At 45.2% G+C, this 26,892-nt stretch overlaps 1 protein-coding gene and 1 non-coding gene across 2 annotated transcripts; one reads left to right on the top strand and one right to left on the bottom strand.

Moving 5' to 3' along the window:
• Positions 1 to 14,714: 14,714 nt before the first annotated feature.
• Positions 14,715 to 14,821, bottom strand: LOC125590909. Its single transcript, XR_007326911.1, has one exon. It is a non-coding gene; the product is annotated as a small nucleolar RNA R71 (small nucleolar RNA).
• A 1,764-nt stretch (positions 14,822 to 16,585) lies between these two features.
• Positions 16,586 to 17,884, top strand: LOC111210748. The gene is made up of 3 exons (XM_022711315.1): positions 16,586 to 16,959; positions 17,043 to 17,265; positions 17,420 to 17,884. Exons 1-3 carry the CDS (start codon positions 16,586 to 16,588, stop codon positions 17,882 to 17,884), a joined length of 1,062 nt encoding a protein of 353 aa, XP_022567036.1.
• Positions 17,885 to 26,892: the final 9,008 nt, after the last annotated feature.

The following is a 26,892-nucleotide window of genomic DNA, read 5'->3' as shown; positions in this document are numbered from 1 at the left end:
AATCTAGATACCCGCTAATGGAAAAATTAGCATGCGTGGCGTAACATCGGCCCGAAAACTAAGACCATATTTCGAATCCCACACGATCGTCGTCCTCACGACTTTTCCCCTACGAACGATTCTGCATAGCCCGAGTCAATCGGTCCAGTTGGCCAAATGGGCGGTCGAATTGAGCGAGTACGATATCGAGTACCGACCGAGAACAAGCGCAAAGTCACAAGTGCTTGCGGACTTCTTCGTCGAACTACCGACAGAGACCATAACCAATGAGGAACCAAATTTCACTTGGCTCCTTCACGTCGACGGATCCTCGTCCAAGCAGGGATCAGGCATCGGAATTCGCCTCACATCTCCGACGAGCGAGATCTTAGAGCAATCATTCAGGCTGGAATTCCACGCCTCAAACAACGAAGCCGAATACGAAGCACTCGTCGCAGGGCTGCGTTTGGCTCACGGCTTGAAGATACGAAACATCCACGCTTACTGTGACTCCCAGTTAGTGGCAAGTCAGTTCAGCGGAGAGTATGAAGCCAGAGACGAACGGATGGACGCATACCTCGAACTGGTCCAAAAACTAGCTCAAAAGTTTGACTGTTTTGCCCTTACGCGAATTCCCTGTCCGAAAACGTCCAGGCAGATGCTCTCGCGGCCTTAGCATCAAGTTCTGACCCAGGACATAAAAGGGTAATTCCGGTCGAGTTCATCGAACATCCGAGCATCGGACCACCAATCGTCGTCAACCTCATAGAAGGTCAAGATGACGAAGAAGAAGAAGTTACGATACGACCGCAATCAGAGCAATCTGATTACTGCTGCGATACCCCATGGCTGCAGAGAATTCGAGACTACATTATCAACGGACACCTGCCCACCGAGAAATGGGCAGCCCGCAAAGTCCGAACACAGGCCGCGCGCTACGTAACAGTGGACGGCGAAATTTACAAATGGAGATTCTCCGGACCACTCATGACGTGCTTGGAAGGGGAAAAAGCAAGAAAATTGATGGAAGAAGTACATTCTGGGTCCTGCGGCAATCATTCCGGCGGAAGATCACTGGCAGTGAAAATCAAGCGCCATGGATACTACTGGCCAACGATGATCGGAGATTGCGAGAAATTCGCACGAAAATGCGAAAAATACCAGAGGCATGCTCCAACCATCCGACAACCACCCGAAGTTCTCTCCTCCATCACATCGCCCTATCCTTTTATGCGCTGGGCCATGGACATCGTCAGTGCGCTTCATAATTCAAAGCAAAAGCGTTTCCTTTTAGTCCTCACCGATTTTTTTTCAAAATGGGTAGATGCAGATTCGTACGCAAGTATAAAAGATGTCCAAGTCGAAAGTTTCGTACGGAGAAACATCATCTGTAGGCATGGAGTTCCTTACGAAATCGTAACCGATAATGGATCTCAGTTTATCTCCACCCGGTTCGAGGCGTTCTGCGAAAAATGGAAGATACGACTTAACAAATCAACGCCCAGGTATCCGCAGTGTAACGGACAAGCTGAAACAATTAATAAAATCATTCTCGACGGACTGAAGAAACGCGTAGAGGCCAAAAAAGGCAGGTGGGCCGACGAACTCGAGGGAGTCCTCTGGTCCCACCGTACCACCCCGAGGCGAGCAACAGGAGAAACCCCTTTCACTCTGGTGTACGGAACGGAATGCATGATTCCCGCAGAAGTAGAGTTCCCCGGTGTTCGAAGAAGATTACTTCCCAAACGAGAGGAGCTCAACAACGCAATGCTCCTCGACGATCTCGATCTCATTAACAAGCGCCGAGATCGAGCGGTCATCCGAATCCAAAATTACCAACACGCAGCCGCAAAGTACTACAATTCCAACGTACTGAATCGCATATTTAATCAGAGAGATCTGATCCTTCGCAAAGTCTTCCAAAACACCGCTGAACGAAACGCAGGAAAACTCGGAGCAAACTGGGAAGGACCCTATAAAATCGAAAAAGTCGTCCGACCGGGCTCCTACGAAATAGCCAACATGCAAGGTATATAAATTTCAAGGACCTGGAATGCGATGCATCTCAAAAAATAGTATCACTAAACAAACCAACTCACAATGACCGAACTACGAGACGGCTTGATCTCCATAAGGAGTACGTAGGCAGTTTGTCGAAAGGCAAATTCAGCTGTCCCCCCTCATTAAAATGGGGGAGAGTGGATACATATACTCGTATACTCTCAAACTCGGAAACATCCGACCACGTCTTCGATGTTCCCGACATATCTTAACCAAGCAAATTATCTTTCATCCGCAAAACATTTTCGATATTCGAAAATAAATCAGCCGTTAGGAGAAGCAGCCTTTGGCATCGCGAGACGTCGCGATAGATGCCTCGAGGGTTACTTCTTCCTAACGAGGAAAATGGACACTCCGTAAAAAAATGACGAACATTTTAACACATCTTGCGCAAAAAACTCTAAACGACGGCATCTGCCGCCAAGTTCGGTGCTGATCACATCGAACTCTTGAACGTCCTAAACAGACATAGCCATCTCACGAAGATGACTCTCGTACATCCGACACAAGGATAATAGCGCTATAAAAGAAACCAAAAATTTTGGTCCAGCACTTCCGGTTGGCTTAAAAATTGTCTCCAGAGAGATGCTCGATTCATATCTAACAAGTCATATAAGCCGAGAACCTATCGCAGACTTTAAATCGGTACGAATCAGGTTAAAATTGCGACAGATAAATCGATAGCCGGCTAGTCACCGCATAAAATCTTAAAACCGAAAGTAAACCTAGGTCTTGCCCTAAACCCAGCGCACTGGTCTCTAACATCTCAAGGCATGATATCCAAAAGATACGAGATCCCAAAACCATGCCTCTATGTTTATATTCGACATCTTCAGATATCCCGCGAAGTCGATATCTCGCAGAAAAACTCTCGAAACAGATCTCGAACGAAACATTTCACATCGAAGAAGGATATGAGACGACAACTCATCACCCTTCTTCCACGCCATACGTAAACTTATGAAAAATGCAACTCGATCATCTTGTCATAAAAAGAAAGCCGCAGAGCAGCAGGGATTCAAAGCCACATACGGCCAGTCCCGAAGCACGAAATGAGGCCATTTAAGGCCGAAACATCAAATATAAAAAAAATCTCCCGCAAGAGATCTAACCAAAGTCATCCTCATAACTCACGCTACCTCTTCACCCATCGCTTCGTCCAAGCCTGGAGCCGCATCACCTCCGCCTTCTCCGAGCACCGGATCTTTCCCCTCTGGGCCTTCTGAACACGTCGGAAGAAAGCACGCGGATTTCAGGTCAGCTAGGATGAGATCAAAATCTCCATCCACGACTGCCAAATCTCCCTTGCAGCCAGACAGTCGGGCCTCTTCGGCTTCTAAGGTCGGAGGAGTCTCACCCTCGAACGACTGAACCACGGCCATCCCACCCTCAATCGTCGCCAAGGCTAAATCCCTATTCCGGATGCACTCGAGGGAACCCAGAAAGGCGGAGATCTTCGCCAAGCGAGCCTGAAACTCAGAACGAAGAGCGTCCTTGGCCTCTCGAATCCCGCGGCTCGCTAACCCTGCATCGCCCTCGATCTGACGCTGAAGACGATGCACCTCCGAAGATTTGGCCTTCCTGGCTTTCTTTTCCTTAAGCAATGAACTCGCCGTCTTCCGAGGTCCCTCTCGAGCTCCCCTATCGCGACCTCGAGATTTGACACTTTCACGGAGTGAGAATCCTTGACAGCCGTCAGCATGACCTCAGTTTTAGACCATCTACCCTGCAGCTCCAGCAACTCCCCGGCGAGACGACTAGTCTCAGAACCGCACTCCCTGATCATCCCGTCGATCAACGACATGAACTGCGAAACGAGAAGAAAGTTAGGGATCCGTTGTCTTTCAGAGAAATATGTAAAAATCAAGAGAGTAAGCGCGTGACAAACCTTTCCGCGAAGCCCCGACGCTATGCTCGAGTCTCCTTGCTGCGAAGATTTCCCGTCACCGACCTTGGTAAACTTCCTCTTCCGGCCCTTAGGCTGAGCAACCGGAACAACACTAGGAGCATTCAGCGCTAGAACGATCTCTTTCCTGGCCGGAGGAGGAGGCATAGAGTCAGCAGCCCTCTCCTTATCTTCGACGAGAATCAGAGTCGTGGACGCTCCAGCAGGTAAAGCCGAAGCATCCAGAACGACCGAGCCTGCGAGATTTCCCGTATCTCGCGGAGTTACGCCCTCGGTCCCATGACCTGGAGCAACGGCCAGTGCAGAAGAGGACGGGAACTCGGCGCCGGCTCAAACCTGTTCTTTCTCGGCTTGGCGACGAACTAGTCTCTCTCAAAAGGAGAGATGGTCGGCATCGCAAGCCAGCGCTTCGACCGGAGAAGTCGGAATCGGCGCCAGAGAGGTGGCCTCGCCCATCTCCACATCGGAACTTCTCTTGTCACCATGGGAAGAAGACATGTTAAAGGCAAAATATTTGGAGCTAGAGAGGTTTTGAACGTTTGAAGAAGGAAAGATGTGAAGCAAATGAATGACAAGAGCTCACTACTTATAGAAGTATGGGCTCGGAATTTTATATTTTTTAATAAACACTTTCTCGAGAATTCTCTTCCGCGGAGTTTGAAGTAAACTTCGTTCAATACGCCTAACTTTGCCAAAATCGTCAAACCGCGAGCTAGAGTCTCGACTCTAACGAGCTGGGGGGCTAACTGTTGGGGTCAAAAACGGTTACGGCGAAATTAACATTCAAAACGTCCGAAGAAGAAAACGAAAAACCTTCTTCGACAAATACTTTTTCGAAATAGATTCTTCCTTACGAAAAGCTTTGCGGAGGAAACACGAGACATCAGACAAGAGCTACGTAGCGACCGAGCTCTTCCGAAACGTCGATACGACATTAGTCCATGCATTCTCGTCTACCATTCGATGCTATCTCCCGAAGACCGTAGCGAACCCATTTCACGTTCCCCGCCATTCTAAGTTATCGATCAAACTTTACCGTACAAACCGCAAAAATTTCGATCTTTATCGAAAGAAGCCGTAATAAATGCTTCGAGTCAGAAGACGGCCCAAAGGGACCTAAGACATGACTCGAGGCCCAACTTACGATTTCTTAACCAACAGCCCGTAAGCCGCATGACGGTTTACGCTTGGTTCGCAAGGAAAGATAAATGTCAAGTTTCCGCGGATAAATACGAAATTTTGAAGATAATTACGAAGATCGGAAAAAATGGAATATCTCCATTTTTATGCTATGGCGGCTTAAGGGCAGAAGAGGAAAAGCGTAAACCGACCTAGGAGCCAGTATATAAGGAGTCCTAGGCGAGAGGCATGAGGAGGACTTTTTTAGAGAAAACTTAGCACTTAGAGCGATTTAGGCATATTTCCGTTTTTGTTATTTGAGCTGCGACTCAACTAGGTTATTGCCGTCTTAGAGTTTAGAACTAGGAATCTCGCCGACAGCTCTCGTAGCCCAAGCTCTTACCTTGTTGTAACTCCCAAACGTGAATTCGAAATAAGATCTACTTTGCTCTCTTTTCGATTTTTTATACTTTATCGTTGTCATTATTGTGTTCTGATTGCTTGGCGTGTGGTATTAGCAGATATCCGGGACCTCTAGGAAATTAGGGTTTTCCTAGTTTCCTTATTTAAACGGAAATCGACAGTGCGAATTTCGGTTCCCACAGCCGTGTTCCCCGTTGGCAAAGTAAGCACTATCCCCATTCCAGCTCCTCTGATGTTACTGGATCCATCAACGTGCAGGATCCATTCACCCTCTTCCTTAGTTTCGCCTCGGAGGCGTACGTCCTGCTCCAAAGCTGGGAGCAAGGCAGGGGAGAATTCAGCCACGAAGTCCGCTAGGACCTGTGACTTTATAGCCGTGGCAGGTCGAAATTATACGTCGTACTCCCCTAGTTCCACATCCCATTTGGCTAAGCGTCCGGAGACTTCTGGTTTGTGGAGGACCAACTTTACAGGAAAGGAGGTAACAACCACGATCAGATGAGCCTGGAAGTAGGGTCGGAGCTTGCGAGCGGCGACTATCAGGGCTAAGGCCAGCTTCTCAAGATGGCTATAGCGGGTTTCCTCATCCAGGAGAGCCTTACTTACGTAATAGATTGGTAGCTGCTTGTTTCCCTCCTCGCGGACTAGGACGGCGCTCACGGCGTGTTCGGAGACTGGTAGATATAGCAGCAGGACTTCACCGAGTAGTGGCTTGGATAGGAGAAGAGGAGTGGTGAGATACGACTTTAGCTCTTGGAGAGCGGATTCGCACTCTTCCGTCCATTGGAAGTCTCTTGGATTCTTGAGGGTTCCGAAGAAGGCCTGAGATTTGTCGGAGAGTCTGGAGATGAGCCTGCTCAAGGTCGCCATCCTTCCCGTTAGCTTTTGAACCTACTTGACGTTCTTTGGGGAAGGTATTGAGTGAATGGCCCTGATTTGCTCCGGGCTGGCCTCGATGCCCCGGTGGGTTACAATGTACCCCATGAACTTGCCAGAGCTGACCCCGAATGAGCATTTGGCTGGGTTGAGCTTCATAATGTACTTCCGGAGGGTGGAGAAGGCCTGCTGTAGGTGAGATATGTGGTCCTCCCCCTCTAGGGACTTGACCAGCATGTCGCCGATGTAGACCTCCATGGTTCGCCCGATCTGGTCCGCAAACATCATGTTTACCAGCCGTTGGTAAGTTGATCACGCGTTCTTTAGGCTGAAGGGCATAACCTTGTAGCAGTAGATCCCTCTGGACGTCATGAAGGATTATTTCTCCTGGTCTTCCGGATGTATAAGTATTTGATAATACCCTGAGAACGCGTCCATGAAGCTCATCAGCTGATGCCCCACGGTGGCGTCCACCAGTTTGTCGATATGAGGCAGCGGGAAGGTGTCCTTTGGACAGGACTTGTTGAGGTCCGTGAAGTCGATACAGACTCTCCACTTCCCGTTCTTTTTCTTAACCACGATGACGTTGTCTAGCCATTCCGGATATTACACCTCACGAATGAACACTGCGCCGAGTAGACTCTTGGCTTCATCGTTGATGATTGCGTCTCTTTCGGGAGCGAACTTCCTTCTCTTTTGTTCGACGGGTTGATGTATGATAGACCATGGATTTGACCCACTTTTATCCATGTTTTATAAGTGTTTTTAACTACTAATTATTATATTATAGAGTGTATTTAGAATATTTATAGGATCAGGAGTGATTTGGAGATAAGTTATGATTTTGGAGCATTTTGGAGATATTTGGAGCAAGCACCCGAGATGACCATCGAGCTCGACCATCGGTCGGTATTGAAGAGGAATAATCGATCGATGTTCATGTCTTGACATCAATCGACAGCGAAGCACACAGAAAGCCCGTTTGGTCACAGCCGACTTGAAGCCCAAGTCTTCAACAATTTACAAGTTTACCCCTGACGAGTTTTAACCTAATTATATAAGTTTTGCCACCATGTTAGAGGTAAAGTGTGCTTTTCTGTGCTTTCTTGTTTTATTATTTTCACAGCAAGGTTTTCTTGGATTTTGATAGATTGGAGAGAAGATCCAAAGTTATAATTTGTGATTGGAACTCCATTGATATCTATTTACTATTCTAATGAAGTTTTCTTACCTAATTGCTGTTATGAATTGCTTAGCCATGTCTGAGTAGTTCTATTGTTAGATTTTAGGGTTTAAATAGGTTAGGAGGGATTAGCCCCAACAATAGATTGCTGAGTTATGGTAATTGTCATTAGGATTGTTCATTAATGCATGTTTCTTGATTAGCTACCTAGAACTTGCCCTAGGATTGATAGATAAAAGCGAGAGCTTCATTCTCATCCTGAAAACATTCTAACTGAGCTAAGTTTCTTGCTATGAGTAAGGCGAGAGCTGATCTAGTGAGCTTAGTAAGCTACCATTCAACCCGCGCATAAAGCTTAACTAGAAGCGCGTCGATCGATATCATTATTGAATAATCGATCGACGGAGCGAAAGGTGAATCGATCGATATCCCTATAGGATCATCGATAGATATCCATATAGGATCATCGTTCGACACTTTCTAATTGATCGACAAACGATAGTTGAGATCATTAGATCTAGTTAATAGACAAGTCCAAACATACGAAAGTTGATAGATTTATTGACTAAGTAGTTGAGCTTTACATTATCATACATGCAACTCATTAGGCATCTGTAGGATTATAATCCCAAGTTTCCTGAATAAAAACTCTAAGTCTAGCTATTTCCTTTTAATCACCAAAACCTCAACCAATCAATTGAGCAAACACTTGCTTGATAAAAACTGCAATTTACATTTAAATCATTCAAACATCCTGCTTAGCAAATCATATTAGATTTCTTAGGTTCTCTAGCTCCCTATGAATTCGATCCCTAAGTACTAAAACTCGACCTCTTATTTGAGAGAGTATAAATCACTCCTTAGGGTAATTTGAGTGGTATCAAATTTGGCACCGTTGCCGGGGAGCTTTGATCGCTTATTCAATCTAATTTTTGTTAAGTTTCTGACACAAATTTTTTTCTTGGATTTCAGGTACATGCCCAGCAGTACTAGAAGTAACAAGGAAACTCAACTGCTATTCTCACCAGATCCTGCAAGTTTGGAGCGTTCAATCCGTAAAGAAGCGCGCTCCTCATCGATCGACAACATCACATGTTCGCCGCTCGATTTCGTTCAACCACCGTCGACCAAGACACTAGTCCCGTCGACCGATACTCGCTCACCACCATCGACCGAAGACACTCATCTTCCATCGACCGACATCGTCCATCCGACATCGATCGATACTCCAGCCCGGACATCGACCGATACTGAGCCGCGAGACATGGTTGCGACTTTGATACTTGTACGAGATGAGAGAGGAGACCTTCATGACCAGGACGGTCATCTGCGTAATGCAACAGGTCAGAGGATAGATGCTCAGGGGGCTGCAATCCCTGAGTCTGATGCTAATGCTACAGGAACTACTCTACCTGTAGATGAGGCTGCGCGACCCAAAACATTGGCTGACTACAACCGTCCAGATCAGTTCTACACCAACAGATCAGCCATTCGTCCTCCACTATTCAGAGGGATTTCGAGTTGAAGGCACAATACTACACACTCGTGGGACAGATACCCTACCGTGGATTATCTCACGAGCATCCTATGGACCATTTGGAGAGGTTCGAGGATCTGATATCTGCTATTAATGTCAAGGGAGTCTCTGAGGATTATCTCCTATGCAAGCTCTTCAAGTTCTCACTTGCTGGAGAAGCTTCGCATTGGCTTAAGCAGTTACCACCAGGATCTGATATCTATTTACTATTCTAATGAAGTTTTCTTTGATGAAGCACATGCTGAAGACTTGAGGAGCAAGATTGCTACATTCACTCAGAAGCCTGCAAAATCATTCAGAGGCTCTTGGATCAGATTCAAGTCTTAGCAGAGAGACTGTCCACACCATGGATTCAATGAAGTACAACTGCTCAGTACTTTTTACAGAGGCATCGCAGTGCAGTACCAGATGGCTCTTGATGCTTCCAGCAATGGGAACTTCAACACCAGAAATCCAGAGGAGGCAGTGAAGGTCATTGAAAACCTAGCATCTAGCAACAACACCAAGAACACTGATTTTGAAAGGGAAAAGTCTGCCACCATCCTTTGGAATGATCAGATAGATGAGGTGAAGGCAAAGCTGGACAGTGTTCACAAGCTTCTTAGTAAGCAGGTCTGCTTGGTTGAAGATGCAGAAGCTGTAGACACAGAGGGTAGAGCAGAGGAAGAAGAAGAGGTGAACTTCATTGGTGGAACTGGATTCCAAGAATCTGGAAACCAGAGTGGAAACAGAAATTCCTATGGAAATTGGGGTAATTTCAAACAGAGTTCGCAGTACCAGAAACCCTACAGTAACAACTACAGCAACAACATGAGTTATGGAAATTCCTACTACCAGAAGCCATCGCCGCCTACTCAAGAGAGCAAGATTGAAGAGATGCTTGATAGGGTTCTTGAGGCACAGCAGCGCATGACAGTGGACTTCAATGGGAAAATTGATTCTATCTACACCAACCTGAACATAAAGTTTGAAACTTTGAGCACCCATGTGAAGAAGCTGGAGATGCAGGTTGTTCAGACAGGAGAAATTGTTAAGAGGCAGGAAGCCTTGACAAGAGGGGTAGGAGATGATGTGATGAAACACCACGTGAATGCCATCATTGGGGATAATTTCTGGCAAGTGGTGAAGGAAGAGAAGCTGCAAGAAAGAGATTTCGAAGTAGAAAGTCTGATGAGCTTTGGCGGATCGCACTGGTATCGATCGACGCCAGACCATGAACATCGATCGACGGTCCCCAGTCCAAATCGATCGATAGGATCTCCAGAGCATCGATCGATGACACCTATGGAGTCAACCGCATCTTGCAATGTCGTGAGGATTCTGACTCACGAGGAGTTCGCAGCAAAACACCCACATCCGCCCAACCCTGATAACGTAAGAATCGCTCGACATGCTGCCACCACCATCGATCGACAAACCAATGTCGACATCGATCGACAGCCGACATCGTCCATCGATCGATGAGCACCTATTACATACCGAGTGCAGATGCCACAGATAGATGTTGCACGTCTTAATGCATTCAGGCCCAAACCGAAACCTTCAGACAACCCACCAGAGACCGTCAGGATACCTTCAGATGATGGAGAAGATTCAATGGAAGTCGATAGGGTTCCTATGGGAAGAACCCTAAGGAAAAGAAAGGAAAAAGTGGAGAAGCATCTGAAGAGGGGGCCAACGATAAGGAAAAGGAAAGTTTCCGAAAAAGAGTCTTCGGATTCCTATAGATAAGCCGTTCGAGGAGGCTTATTATACTCACAGATTGTGGATGTTCTTCAGATAGACAAGGGAGAAAGAAGAAGACATCAAGAGAATGTTATGTGAAGCTAGAGAAAAGATGAGGAAGATGGTTACATTGAAGAAGAAGAGTGATCCTGGGCAATTCACAAATACCATGCACGGTGAAGGGTATTGAGTTCCCACATGCCTTGTGCGACACAGGAGCATCAGTCAGCATCCTACCTAGGGTTATGGTAGACCATCTGGGTCTGCAGGTGGAGCCTTCCAACGAATTATTCACTTTTGTGGACTGTTCTCAGAGGAATTCAAGAGGAATTGTGAGAGACCTAGAGGTGCAGATTGGTAATGCCCTAGTTCCGGTTGATTTCCATGTCCTGGACATCAAGCTAAACTGGAACTCTTCTCTATTGCTTGGGAGAGCCTTCTTGTCAACAGTAGCAGCAGTATGCAACCTGCAATCCAATCAGTTGTGCTTGACGCTCATAGATCCTCATACCCACTACGACCCCATTTCAGTCAAGAAGCCAAAAACGTCCTCCAGGAGAATCAATGATCCAGGAATCATTGCAGCTTGCCACTGTGGAGTGGAATACGAGACAGAATATTCGGCGTCGATCGAAACTCACACTGCAACATCGATCGACAGTGGCCATCAGAAATCGACCGACACACTACATAAAGAATCGGTCGATAGTATTCCAGACGATTGGGAAAACGACTACTACAACCCCACTATTACCGCGTACACCAGACAAAACATGCATACAGAAGAGTATGATGAGGACTATGAGGAGGAATGAGCTACTGAGTACAAAGCCATCCTGGATGAGGAAGATACACTTCTACATCATTCCTCTTGGAAAAGGAATGCACCATCGATCGACATGACATGCTCACCATCGATCGATACTCAACCTCATCAAAGAAACCGGAAACGAGCATCGACCGACACAGCAACTACTCATCGATCGACGCATAAGTCGACTGTGTGCAAGAAGGAGACTACTCGATTGGCAGTTGGGCAGATGATCACCATCATGAAAGCTATGCTGTAGAAACAGCTATGTATGAGCCAGGAGAAGACGAACTTCATGAAGGTTTCACATATGAGGAACTTCTCAACATGCAAAGATGCGATGAAACAGATCAACATCGATCAGAAGCTGCTTGGGGAAGAACACAATCCAGCCATCCGATCGACAGAGCAAACCGCCCATCGATCAACATCAATCCTCCAACATTGATCGACGTTTCTCATACAACATCGATCGACATCCGCTCTAAACCAAACACCACTGTAAGCGAAGAAGATAAATTTAATAACGAGTATCTAACTCCAGACGAATTTGGTGTTTTCAGGGACCCAGATGGCTACGCAAGAGCAATAGACGGACGTATACTAAACGTATCTCGGAAAGATATTGCAGACACCCTTCAGACAGCCAATGGAGCAGAGAATTTGTTCGTCCATCAACGCAACATTCCAGAATACCAACAGAAGGATACAAAAGAGTTCTATGACACAGCTGGTAGCATAGCAAAAGCTTCACACAAAGGTCTCGCCATCCCACTCGACCATCGATCGACGTTGACGTCCCAACATCGGTCGACAGACGTCCAAAATTCGGCAGAAGGGTCTTTGATTTCTACGGTACGAGGTACTTCTACTGGGAAGAGAAAAATGAGTATGGAGTCTACAGAGATGATCAGGGATACGCAAGAGATCTAGAGGGACGCACCATTCGTGTTCACAACAGAGATATAAGAAGACTTCTGGAAACAGCTTCGAGAGATGAGCCAAGCTACATATGTCTTCCTGAACATGCTAGCTTATTCACACAGACAAGGCTGGTACCAGAGATCTACACCAAGAACGAGATCAATGAGATGTTTTATGGAGTCTGTGGAGCCCAAGAGAAGTATGAGGGTGATTTCCAGATGAAGCTTGATGGTGTGTACCATCCACTGAATGATAGCATCGGGTGGTTAACTACATGCATGGAAGAGATGAGGCAAGACATAGCCAAAATTCAACAAGCGACCGACGCTTCTTGATATATTGTGTTTTTGGCACATTATATGTATGTCTTACTAATAGTTTTCAAGGATTTATCGAGTCTTTTCAGTCCCTTTGAGTCATTACAGGTCTGGAGTTGCATTGGAATTGAGATGGACCAGCTGGAGGAAAATAGGAGAAAAAGAGTGTGATTTGGAGTCTTTCACGCAGAACAGTTGAGCGGAGCAGCCTGAGTGTGATATGTATGTCTTACTAATAGTTTTCCTATTTTTCTCTCTAGCCGCCTGTGGCTCCTATATATATTCTTCTTTTAATGGCTTTATGACCTACCTTAGTTTTTACGCAAGAAAGACCTAAGAGAGCTTTGCGATTTTAGCGATTGCTACTTGTAAGGGAGAAGGCCTCATCTATCTCCTAGAGAAGATTATCCTGAACCCTCTGATTTCTATTATCTATTATATGCAGTATTATTCAGAAATCATGCTTCTCTGTTCTTGTGTTATGTCTGAGTAGTCACCGAGTTAGTTTAGGGTTCTAGGGTTTTGTATTCGTGAGCTGAAGGATAAATAAGTCATCTTAAGATCGTCACATTCATATCTGTTCTTAATGCTTGCATTGAACTGATCACTTAGTGCATGAATTAGGGTTAATCAATTTAGCTAACCGTTGGTTGATAACTTGATGTGATTTGAATGAGCTTTGCATCCCTAGTCAGCGAGAGTAGATATTAGGGTATATTGTGAACATATCGGACTTGATCTCTAAAGCTTGCTATCGCGTTTTAATCCAAACGAGAGTTTAGGTATCAAGACCGATCTACAAAGGAATCAACACCACGACAGTGGGTTGTTTCAACATGAGTGATCCGAGTTTAGACTTGTGTAAACTGGACTTTAATAATTGTTTGGCTTACGATTTCCTTAACTAAGAAAGAAACCCTAGACTAGCGCTTTTAATCAATTCGAAAACAACCTCACCTTGTTACTTGTTCTTTACGTTACCTTACTATTTTAAAAACCCCACTTTGTTTTAGCTTATTTCTAATCCCATAAAGATAAAGTGTAAACTGGTCCTCTGGAATTGAATCTAAAGATATTACAATTACATTGTTAATTTGACAGTAGACAAAGATCCAATTTTAGTGTATCAGGTTTTGGCGCCGTTGCCGGGGACCAGCTTTTTGCTTTTATTTTTTGGTTATTTATTTAGTCTAAGACCTCTAACTTGTTTAATCCTTTTTGCAGCTAATAACCCAGGTGCATGACCAGTTGACATACTCGGGGCAATACACAAGGGGAATTACTTTCGCTTACAAATCAGGAACTTGCAAGTTTAGAACGAACAAACCGTCAACAAAGGCCGAATACCACCACAATGGACAACTTCGGCACTCCATAACAAATCGCTGCTTCTATGCAACAGATGCAGCAACAGATGCAACAGATGCAGCAAACGATTGCAGCACCACAGCTGGCTTGCTCAACAAGCTGCACAACATGAACCACTTGCTCCAATCGGTAAGAGGAATTTACCGCGTAACATCCCTGCTACGCGCTCTGCTATTGCTCCACCGCCATGTCAAAGGGCGGATCTTGAGATCAAACCCGGCATGATCAATCTAGTGCAGAGAAAGATGTTCCATGGACTGTCAGCTGAGATACCAATGGAACACATCGAAGCTTTCGAAGAGAATTGCAGTTTCACTCGTGCAAACGGCGTCCCACCCGACTTCATCAAATGCATGTTGTTTCCATTCTCTCTAGCGGACAAGGCTTCACGATGGCTTAAGTCATTACCTACAGGTTCCCTAACTACTTGGGAACAGGTTAGAGCAGCTTTCTTGGGTCACTTCCACACGAAAGCAAAAACGGCTGCCCTAAGGAACAAGATCTCTTCTTTCAAGCAGCTCGCTAACGAACCGTTTAATGAAGCGTGGGAGCGGTTCAATTATACCCTCAGAGAGTGTCCTCATCACGGATTTGACGATGACCATGTCCTAGGAATCTTCTACGATGGTGTGGATTGGGAGTTCCGCAATGCTCTGAATGCAGCGAGCAATGGAGACTTCATGACCCAAACCACTGAAGGAGCTCACGCGCTAATAGAGAACATGGCAGCTAGTTCATCCAAAAAAAACGAGGAGACTGGCCGTTCTAAGAAGGTGCACAACATGGACACTAAAAAGATTGATGACCTCGCCGCCAAGGTTGATCAGCTACTCAAGAACAATCAGAGCCAGATCTATGTAATGGAAGAAGCCACCATGGAACCAGGTGCTACTGATGCTACAGCAGAGACCAAGACATTAGAAGAAAACCAGCAAGAGGTCAGTTACGTCAAAAATCAGGGTTTGCAGTTCAAGAACTACCATCCAAACCCTAATGTGAGGAACAACCAGCATCTGTTCTCATACAAGACCAATCTAAACAACCCCAACGACAGGTCTCAGGGAAATCAGTTCCAAAACCCTGGATATCAGAAGCCATACCCTCAGAATCAGAATCAGAATGGAAAGATGTTCATCTTCAGCCAAGCTCAGAACCAGTTTCGGAACAAGCAGAACAATCCGCAAGCTGCTCCAGCAACCGCGAGCGGTCCGCCAGATGAACTGAAGGGAATGATGCAACAACTTTTGCAGGGTCAGCAGATTCAAGGAAAAGCACTGAACCAGGTTACCAACGAGATCAACACTCGAATGAATAACAAATATGATGCTGTAGCAAGCCACATAAGGAAGATGGATGTTCAGATTGCTCAAACTGCTGAAACAATCAAAAGGCAACATGGAACACTCCCTGGGAAAACATACAAGAATCCCAAGAACTGTAACGCAGTCAAATTGAGAAGTGGAAGACATCTCCCAGATCCTGTCTCCAAAAAGCTCACTGCTCAAGAGAAGGGAAAACATAAAGAGGGAGAACAACCTCCACTTGAGGATGTCCTCGACGACGAACAAGACGCAGAACAGCCAACTGTCATAGAACCCGTAGCTCTTATGACGCAAGAGCAGCCTGTTCCTACTCGCGTCTACAATCCAAAAGTTCCCTACCCAGTCCCATCTAAGAAGTCACACAAGGATTGCGAAGAGATGAAGTGCAAGAAGATGCTAGAGGAGTTGAATGTCAAGCTATCTCTCATGGACGCAATCCAGATGATTCCTTCAATGCGCAGTCTTGTGAAGGGAATGATCTCTGGGAAGACCTCTGCAGACAGCGATATCATGATGGTCTCAAAAGAATGCAGTGCAGTCCTTCAAAACAGAACAGTCAGGAAATTGGAAGATCCTGGAAAATTTGTGCTCTCGGTTCAGATTGGAAAAACAGTGTTGCCTATTCTTTATGTGATTTAGGTTCCAGTGTGAATCTCATGCCCTACTCAGTTGCAAAACGTATGAGACTAACCAACTTCAAGCCAACCAGGATTTCGTTGGTGTTCTCAGACAGATCAGTCAAGTTGCCAGTAGGTGTTCTCGAAGACCTACAAGTTCAAATTGGCAACACCACTGTTCTGGCGGATTTCGTAGTTCTGGAGCTCGAAGATGAACCGAAAGACCCTCTCATTCTAGGCCGACCTTTCCTATGCACAGCTGGTGCAATCATTGATGTGCGCAATGGGAGAATCGATCTCCAGCTAGGAGATATTGTGATGAAGTTTGAGATGGACGAGTTGCTCAAACGACCTATGCTAGATTGTCAGAACTTCACGATTGACGACGAGAACTCCGCCTTGACCCCTTAACAAGGGATGATTGAAGAAATCCTAGCGGATGATCCTTTGGAAGTGGTCCTAATACGAGCCGAGTCTGAGCAGAACACATGCAACGTTGATGCTGATGGGTACGAAAAGATGCTAGATTCGTGTACAAGCATTGAGAAGATGGTCGCTTTCCTAAGTCTGGGGGAGACGAGCAATCAGATTCCACCAGAAGGAGCGACTGCTCCTAAACAAGGGAACAAAATGGCCAGCCTGCTAGATGATTCCTGGAGCGAACTCAAGGCTCCAAAGATCGAATTAAAGTCCCTTCCTGCGGGACTTAGGTATGCGTTTCTTGGACCTAATTCCACATATCCTGTCATTGTGAACTATGAGCTCAACAATGTGAAAACTGCAAAACTCTTGTGTGAATTGAGAAAATACCGTAAGCAATAGGGTATTCATTAGAAGATATTCCTGGTATTTCACCTGATTTGTGCATGCATAGAATACATCTAGAAGATGAATCGATGACTTCTTTAGAACATCAGAGGCGGTTAAATCCAAATCTAAAAGATGTTGTTAAGAAAGAGATAATGAAACTTCTAGAAGCTGGTGTAATGTATGCAATTTCTGATAGCAAGTGGGTTAGTCTTGTTCATGTAGTTCCTAAGAAAGGGAGGATCACTGTGGTTGCTAATGAAAAGAATGAATTGATACCTACCAGGATAGTAACCGGTCACCGTATGTGCATTGATTTTCGAAAATTAAATACGGCTACACAAAAGGATCACTTCCCGCTTCCATTCATTGATCAAATGCTTGAGAAGTTGGCTGATCAAATGCTTGAGAAGTTGGCTAACCACCCATATTACTGCTTTTTAGATGGAGAAGACGACTTTCACGTGTCCCTATGGAACTTTTGCCTACAGGAGAATGCCGTTTGGGCTGTGCAACGCTCCTGCGACATTCCAGCGTTGCATGATGTCTATTTTCAGTGACCTAATTGAGGACATAATGGAAGTTTTCATGGATGACTTTAGCGTCTATGCGAACTCCTTTTCTGTCGGCTTGTCAAACTTGTGCAGGGTACTTCACCGGTGTGAAGAAAAGCATCTCGTGCTGAATTGGGAGAAGTGTCAGTTCATGGTGCGTGATGAAATTGTTCTTGGTCACAAAATATCAGAAAAGGGGATCGAAGTGGACAAAGCAAAGATAGATGTGATGATGAGTTTACAGCCTCCAAACTCTGTCAAAGGAATCAGGAGTTTCCTCGGACATGCTGGTTTCTACAGAAGGTTCATCCATGACTTCTCCAAAATTGCAAGACCACTCACTCGACTGCTCTAGAAGGAGACAAAATTTGAGTTCAATGGCGATTGTTTGGCCACTTTCCACACGATCAAAGGAGCTCTAGTCAGCGTACCTGTTGGGGAAAAATATTCCATGAAGAGATTACTCCAGCTTCCGGGTTCCTGCCTCCAGGTTCCGGGTTCCTGCCCCCAGGTTCCGGGTTCCTACCCCCGGGCCTGGGTCCCTGCCTCCGGGTATGGGTCCTACCTCTGGCTTCCAGGCAGAGTGATTTTTATCCTACCTTAGGATAAATGGAAATCTTCCTTTAATAAGGTACCAGCTTGGACAAGAAGGAGTCTCCCTAGATCAGACAAAAAGAGGAAGTATTCCGATACATATGACCTCCCTTAAGAAAAAGGGAAATATTCTATTATCTAAGGATATAATGAATATTTCCAAATCCTAAGAGGGAGGCACGACCTCCACCATAAATATAGGTTTCTAAACCTAAAGAAGGAGGTCAGAGACGTCCTTGATCAGAGTTCACAATTCCACAGCCGCCAAGGCAAGGTTCCATACCTAGAAGACCTTCTTCTTCGACACGGCTATGATAGGCTGAATCCCTGCGATTACTGTCAACTAGATGAAGAGATATGCTCACTGCAGCACGTCTACAACTCTACTTACTGGCTCAGGCCACGATCTCCAGCTCATCAGCAGGGTCCCTCCATGCTCACAGAAAGCACCTCGACACATTATGCTCACTGCAGCATATCGACAGGTCTACCATCTGTTCCGGCCATGTCTCCCCTAGAACAGATGACTCCTACCAACTACAGAGCCCATTAGGCCATGTGCCCACTAGAGCCCCGTGCTCCCTAGGCTACGTGCCCATTAGGCCATGTGCCCCATGTGCCCACTAGAGCCCCGTGCTCCCAAGGCTACGTGCCCATTAGGCCATGTGCCCACTAGAGCCCCGTGCTCCCTAGGCTACGTGCCTCCATTCGGCTACGCGCCTCCATCAGGCTACGTGCCTCCATCAGGCTCTGCGCCCATCTAGGCTCTGTGCCTCCATATACATGAACTACAAATGGCTTGATCCCCCCCTGAAGGGTATGTAGGCAATCCCCACTGAAGGATGCAGCTATAAATCCAAACACCTTCCATGGTCCCGTGCATAGATACCCAAGGACCGACCTTGGTAGCCGGAGCCATCAAGTACAGATCATGAGGCCCCCAAGGACCGACCTTGGTAGCCGGAACCATCGATCATTGATCATGAAGACCCCACGATCTTCACTATCGACAGGCGGCCCCCGCCTAACGACCAATCTTCCCTGCTGCTACTAAGACACTGACGACATATACTGCCCATACCCATATGGCAGTATCCTAAGAGTAGGATCTCCTGGTTTATCAACTATCAAAGCAGGAGAATACACTCAACGACGCGTCTCCTTCCTCCTATCATTCCGTAGAGCTGAGCACGGATCACTTGTACACAAAAATACCCTAACAGCACCCATTGTGCAACCACCAGACTGGGAGCTTCCTTTCGAGATCATGACTGACGCAAGCGACTTTGCGGTTGGAGCAGTGCTCGGCCAATGAAAAGATAAGAAGCTTTACGTGATCTATTATGCGAGCAGAACACTAGACGAATCTCAATATTGCTACGCAGTTTCAGAAGCATCACAGAACAACCGCTCCGTCCAGATTGCTCGATCGTACTGGAACACCTTGTGTGTGCGATCAAAAAGCAATACCCCAATCTTCCATGGTTTGCTGAAATTGCCAACTATTTGGCCGCTAAGAAAGAACCAATCAAATTCACAGGCAATGATAAACGAAAATTCCTAAGAGGCGCCAGACATTACTATTGGGATGAGCCATACTTGTACCAAAACTGCAAGGATGGAGTATTCCGATGGTGTGTATCAGAGTCTGAGATTCCAGGAATCCTCTTTCACTGTCATGGCTCCTCTTATGCAGGGCATTTCACAACATTTAAAACCGTGTCCAAGATCCTTCAAGCCTGTTTTTGGTGGCCAAAAATGTTCCAAGATGCCCACTCCTACATCTCTAGGTGCGACTCATGCCAGCGCCAAGGGAACATCAGTAAATGGAATGAGATGCCTCAGAACTTCATCTTGGAAATAGAAGTATTCGATTGTTGGGGGATTGATTTCATGGGACCATTCCCACCATCCTTCAAGAACGAGTACATATTGGTAGCAGTTGACTACGTTTCTAAGTGGGTGGAAGCAATAGCCAGTCCCACAAACGACGCAAAGGTGGTGACTAAGATGTTCAAAACCATAATATTTCCAAGATTTGGGGTACCACGAGTGGTCATCCGTGATGGGGGTAGTCACTTAATCAACAAGATCTTTGCAGGTCTATTGAAGAAGAATGAAGTGAAACACAAGGTAGCCACGCCATATCACCCTCAAACAAATGGTCAAGTGGAAGTTTCAAACAGAGAGATCAATAGCATCCTGCAGAAAACAGTTAACACCAGTCGCAAGGATTGGTCACTCAAGCTAGACAACGCTCTCTGGGCCTACAGAACAGCCTACAAAACACCAATCGGGACCACTCCCTACAACCTGGTGTACGGTAAAGCTTGTCACCTGCCGGTTGAGTTGGAGTACCAGGCAGCATGGGTTGTGAAGCTACTCAACTTCGACATCAAACCAGCAGCAGAAAGACGATCCATGCAAATCCACGAGCTGGAGGAAATTAGGCATCTCGCCTATGAAAGCTCAAAAATCTACAAGAAGCGAACTAAAGCCTATCATGACAAGAGAATCATCAGCCGAAACTTTCAGCCTAAGGATCAGGTGCTCCTTTTTAACTCCAGGCTACGACTGTTCCCTGGAAAGCTGGGATCAAGATGGTCCGGACCATTCACCATCAAAGAGGTCCGCCCCTACGGTGCTGTTGTGTTGCTGGATACAAAAGGTGAGAAATTTGTTGTCAATGGTCAACGACTAAAGCCATATCTAGCTGAGACAACAATCGCAGAGGGTGAAGAAATTCCCGTAAGCGATCCTTCTTTAGCCTAACAAGCTAACCAAGTCAAGCTAGTGACTTAAACCAAGAGCTTGGTGGGAGGCAACCCACTGGTGAGTGTAAATATTTCTTTTAGATTTTTGTTTTGTGTTTCTATTAATTTATTTTCAGGATAAAAATCAGAAAAACCCTGAGTTACTCAACCAGAACAGCCTCCAGCTGTTCATGATTCGGAGCAGCTGTTCCTGATTCGGAGCAGCTGCTCCGCTAAGGTAAATTAATTAGATTTGAATTAATTTTTTAAAATTGAGGAAAACCCTAGCAAGTGGGAAGTGAGGCACAAAGTGGGAGCCTATAAAAAAGGAACTTTATCCATCTCTCTCCCACTTCCACCAAAACTGCGTCCTCCATCGCATCTCTCCATTCTCCTTTAAAAACCTAAAACTCTTTAAACTTCTTCAACTTATTTTGAGTTGTTTGGTTAAATTACAGAACTCTTCCATCTCCAATCGAACGGTAAGAGGCGAAATCACAATGTGATTCTCGGCCAAAAATCTTCTTCTCTTCTTTTTTTTTGCGCTTGAATAGATCGATTTTTAGAGTTTTTCTAAATCAAAATTGACCTCTCCTTTTGCTGCTAGGACTGTTATTAGAAGTTGAGTTGAGAATGGTTGAATCTATTGGGATAGATGGAAAGTTATAACCTTTGCACCAATGTTCTTAATTGCACATGCATCGTTTGTTTAGATATGGATTTTGGGATCTATTGAATCGATATCTGTTGATTGGCGAGATGATTTAAGTACCTAGTCTTCTAAGTGATTGTATCTGGTTTACCATTATCGATCGCTTGTTCTCTCTACATTGGGTTATGGAAAAGTTTGAAAAGAACACCTACAATCGTAAAAGCTTCCAACTTTTTCTACTAAACCCAATCGAATGGTACTAAGAACTTCCCTTTGGTTTTGTTTTGCAGATGGCTCCCAGACGAACCAAGATGGCTTCTAGGATCAAACCACCACACGCTCAAGGAGAACCGGAGGATGACACCATCTCCCCAACTTACCCGTGGCCACGAGAGGAGGGGACCGAGATCTCCCTCAAAGACCCATACATCCCTGCCTCTTCGGAGGAATGATGGGATAAGGAAGCCTCACGTCGCTACAACTCCTTTCTCAAGATCAACATCCTCCCAACACGATTCGTTGACGCCGGGGCTTTGAACGACTTGGGCCTCCATGAGGATTTGCATGCTGTTCTCCAGGTGCTGGGAATAGCTGATCTTTGCCACATCACTCACCCGCTGTACCCAGATTTGGTGAGGCATGTCCTAGCCACCGTGGAGCTCACCTTCAAGAGGCCCGGCTTCCCAATCTTCGAGGAAGCCTCCTTCACCTTCTACGCGAGCGGCGTCAAGCATTCCATAAGTTTGGAGAAGCTGACCGAGATCTATGAGATATCTGAGGAGTACACTAAGACCTCCTTTCCAAGGAAGTTCCCCCCGGAGCAAGCATTCTGGAAGTTCATCGCTTCAGGGGACTTTAAATCCCGATCAGCCAGACAGTCTCTCATTCGCAACCCTGTTCTGCGGATTACTGTGAAGGTCCTGAGCAACCTGCTCTTCTCAAAGGACCAGACGCCAAAGATGACACGAGGGGAACTGCAGATGTTATTTGCAGGAGTTGAGGACGAGATCAAATCCGCAGACATTGGGATTCCGACCTCGGAGATGAAGACCAGTCCAGGTTGTGTGCTTGTTCAGATGTTTGTGGACAAGAAGGCAAGTGTGATTAAGGGTTCTCTAAAGAAGGACCGTTCTGGGAGTTTGCTCACTCCTCTATTCCGCCACTTGGAGCTTGATCTCAGCCCCTACCAGTGTAACAAAACCATGCAGTTCATTAATGTTCCATACCTGATCAACTGCCAGATTCTCCGCGACGAGACGACCTACAGCTTCATTGGTAAGGACGGGAACTACCTCTACTGCAAGCTGCCTCAACCGGACATCACCTCGCTTGGAGATGTGGTCAACATTTTTTTCGTCCCCGAGCCTTAGTATCTCTGCGCCGACCCAAAATCATCTTACCAGGATGATTCTATGGATGAGCCAGAGTTTTTAGGTACTGTTGGAGGCGACATTGCGTATGACCTAGGCCCCCTTGATGACGACTCTGATGATGCCATTTACCGTCTTTGGATGGTGGATTCTCAGTGCAAGAATAACGGTCTCATGAAGAGGATCCTGAAGGCGATCACTTGAGGATGCTTGGGAACTCCGAGCACAGCTGAACCTCATCAAGCACAACCTACACCGAGCAGTCATCGACCAGGGAAGGAGCCGGTAGGAACTGCAGGGGTGGAGGAAGAGACTCCATGGGCCACTCCGCGCAGAAGGAACAAGCGTTCCGCTGGCCAGTCCGAGAGCGATGATACTGACTAGGCAGTGTCCTAGTTCTATCTCCATTGTTATATCCGTTTGAACTATTTTTGTTTCCTGCACTTGTTTATTATTTTGGCCTTTCCTTGAATTATTTTCTCACCAGGGATGGTGAGAAGTAAGTCTGGGGGAGGCGCTTATCTGCTTATCTGCTGCTAATCGTTTACCTTTGGTTTTATGTTTAGAGTCAGTCCGCTTGGAGTCGTTTTGATGTCTTTATTGAGTCACTTTGTTAAGATCGAGTCAGTCCAAACTTTGTGGGAATCAGGACCTAATTCTATGATGTGTATTAACCACCCTCGTGCTTTAATTCATCTTATTCAGTGACCTTAGTAGAAGCGACAGATGCAAATGTGGACCCAGAACACCCTGACATTACATCATCTTGTTCTCCAAAAGCTCTCAGCTTGTCGAGGTTACTCTGGAAAGACTTAACTCCATCTACCTTGAACTTAATCTTGACTGCAATTCTTCTTGTTATGGGCGTTAGATTAAGGTTTAACGTGATTAACACTCAGGACTTCTTATTCTTTCTATCCATCTTCCTGATCCTGAGAGGCTAACTCATCTTTAGTTAGTACCCACCTTGAAACCCTCAAGCCTTTGTTCCACCCTCATGCATTTGTTATTCAGTATCTTATGTGAAGATATGTGCAAAAGGGCCGGAGTGGAAATGATCGACAGAGCCTCCTACTCGTTAATACAACAGAATTTTCGGCTGAAGAATAGGCGGAAGTACACGGAGCAACCGCTCTGCCGCCATTGATCTAACAAAAGAGAATAGAAAAAGAGAAACAAGAATGAATGTGAAGTCAAGAACTCTAGTGGCATGTCGAAAGTACAAATGTTACCTCCTCCTTCGTCACCATCACCTAAGAAAAAAAATAATAATAATTTTAGCTTTATGTACTTCAGAATAAGGTGATGAAGGAGGAGAAGATTCCTAAGAGAGACGGACGCCACTGGTAAAATAGAAGGGAGTATAAAGTGAAGAGATGGGAACCATGCAGATCAGAGCCACTGTTCCTAAGAAGAACATGCAAAAACGAGTAGAGGATGTGGACATCAATGGATCTATCCTATCTTGCAATTTTGCGCGATATCCTGCATCCTCTACGAAATTTGGTAACCCCTAAACACTGATTAGCTCCACTTAAACACAAAAAGGCATGTTTCATACCTAGACCGTTACCCTATCTAATGCCTGTGATAAGAAGGTCACGCCACTCTTAATTGAATGTAAGGAGTTTTGTCTGGAAAGTTTAACTTTTACAGGTCTGAGATACAGAGTATGGAGCCGTTTTGAACAGCAGTCAGTGGGGTTCTTGGTAAGGATGTGTTGTTTTAGCTAAACTGCTTGTATGATTCAGAGATTCGTGGTTATTGTATGGTTGCTGAGAATAGGCGAGTTCCCACTCTTTCAAACCTTTCTCTCGGTTCTTGGTACTTGATTTTGTTTGAGGACAAACAAGGATCTAAGTCTGGGGGAGTTGATATATTGTGTTTTTGGCACATTATATGTATGTCTTACTAATAGTTTTCAAAGTTTTATCGAGTCTTTTCAGTCCCTTTGACTCATTACAGGTCCGGAGTTGTATTGGAATTGAGATGGACCAGCTGGAGGAAAATATGAGAAAAAGAGTGTGATTCGGAGTCTTTCGCACAGAACAGTCGAGTGGAGCAGCCTGAGTGCCTGCTCCAGTGGCAGAGATTTAAAAGGAAGTTTCCAAATATTTCGGGATTTGCCCTAGTTTTCCTATTTTTCCCTCTAGCCGCCTGTGGCTCCTATATATATTCTTCTTTTAATGGCTTTATGATCTACCTTAGTTTTTACGCAAGAAAGACCTAAGAGAGCTTTGCGATTTTAGCGATTGCTACTTGTAAGGGAGAATGCCTCATCTATCTCCTAGAGAAGATTATCCTGAACCCTATGATTTCTATTATCTATTATATGCAGTATTATTCAGAAATCATGCTTCTCTGTTCTTGTGTTATGTCTGAGTAGTCACCGAGTTAGTTTAGGGTTCTAGGGTTTTGGATTCGTGAGCTGAAGCATAAATAAGTCATCTTAAGATTGTCTACATTCATATATGTTCTTATTGCTTGCATTGACCTGATCACCTAGTGCATGAATTAGGGTTAATCAATTTAGCTAACCGTTGGTTGATAACTTGATATGATTTGAATGAGCTTTGCATCCCTAGTCAGCGAGAGTAGATATTAGGGTGTATTATGAACATATCGGACTTGATCTCTAAAGATTGCTATCGCGTCTTGATCCAAACGAGAGTTTAGGTATCAAGACCGATCTGCAAAGGAATCAACACCACGACAGTGGGTTGTTTCAACCTGAGTGATCCGAGTTTAGACTTGTGTAAACTGGACTTGAATAATTGCTTGGCTTACGATTTCCTTACCTAAGAAAGAAACCCTATACTAGCGCTTTTAATCAATTCGAAAACAACCTCACCTTGTAACTTGTTCTTTACGTTACCTTACTATTTTAAAAACTTCACTTTGTTTTAGCTTAATTCTGATCCCATAAAGATAAAGTGTGAACTGGTCTTCTAGAATTGAATCTAAAGATATTACAATTACACTGTTAACTTGACAGTAGAGAAAAATCCAATTTTAGTGAATCACTTCTCGCCATACATCGATCGACCAACACTCACTAGCATCGATCGACAACAGTCCACCACACTCACCTCCGATGAAGTCTCAACAAGATTTTCACACCAGAGAAGAGATAGATCAGTTGGTAGCAGAGATCTATAAAGCTCTGGACACTACATAAGAGAGGTTAGATGGGAGATGTGATGACATCTATTTCCAAATGGATCTTAGCATTAGTGCTTTGACTTCCAAGATTGAAGCTATACAAGGGGAATTGGTGGAGATTTAGAGTTACATTACCCGTCGACCAGAACTATCCGCATCGATCGACAGACGCAACAACATATCGACCGACATTCGTAGACAGACATTGGTCGACGAAGCTACAAACCGAGGCCGATTAGTACCAAAGGTGAAATCAGACATGTCTGACACACAGTACCATGGACAGGAGATCTCAGCTGACACTTAAGCCACACTTAGAAGACATCAGTTCAACCTTGAGAGTCTTGGAGATAGGTTGCAAAGAATGGAAAACACAACTGCAACAATGAAGGAAAAATGGCGCAGAGGGGATGAAGCAATGAGAGACTTCACTGGTACATGGTTCAACAAGCGCAGAGAAGAGATGGATACTTGTTTTCCAACAAGTTCCAGTTTTCAACACTACTAGCCCAATCACCTCCAAAAGTCAAGCTAAATGACTATAACAAAGCACTGAGTGGGATGCAACCCACTATTAGTTAATATTTATTTAGCTTTTATTAATATACTATTTATGTTGGTTTTTAATTATTAGAGGTCATTAAAAAAAAATATCCGAGTAGACGATTGCCGTGAGTATCGACCAACGAGAAGCTGTCGACATCGATCGACATTGCCTTACCTGCCACGACCGATATCAACATTCTTACATCGGTCGACATCCATTCCGGTCTGGTATATCGTTCTAACATGTTACATTGAGTCCTTATGATTTAGTTATCACCATAACTCC

This window comes from Brassica napus, chromosome C7 (genome assembly GCF_020379485.1).
Source record: "Brassica napus cultivar Da-Ae chromosome C7, Da-Ae, whole genome shotgun sequence".
NCBI classification, from domain to species: domain Eukaryota; kingdom Viridiplantae; phylum Streptophyta; class Magnoliopsida; order Brassicales; family Brassicaceae; genus Brassica; species Brassica napus.
The sequence above is the reverse complement of the archived record's forward strand: the minus strand, read 5'-3'. Positions and strand labels throughout refer to the sequence as shown.

Bases quoted from the DNA above. Each gene is read 5' to 3' on its own strand.
- LOC111210748 (XM_022711315.1), top strand. From the start codon at position 16,586: ATGATTGAAGAAATCCTAGCGGATGATCCTTTGGAAGTGGTCCTAATA. The intron at 16,960-17,042 runs GTGTGAATTGAG...GTGCATGCATAG, and splicing joins GTGAAAACTGCAAAACTCTT to AATACATCTAGAAGATGAAT. The intron at 17,266-17,419 runs GTAACCGGTCAC...ACTGCTTTTTAG, and splicing joins AATTGATACCTACCAGGATA to ATGGAGAAGACGACTTTCAC.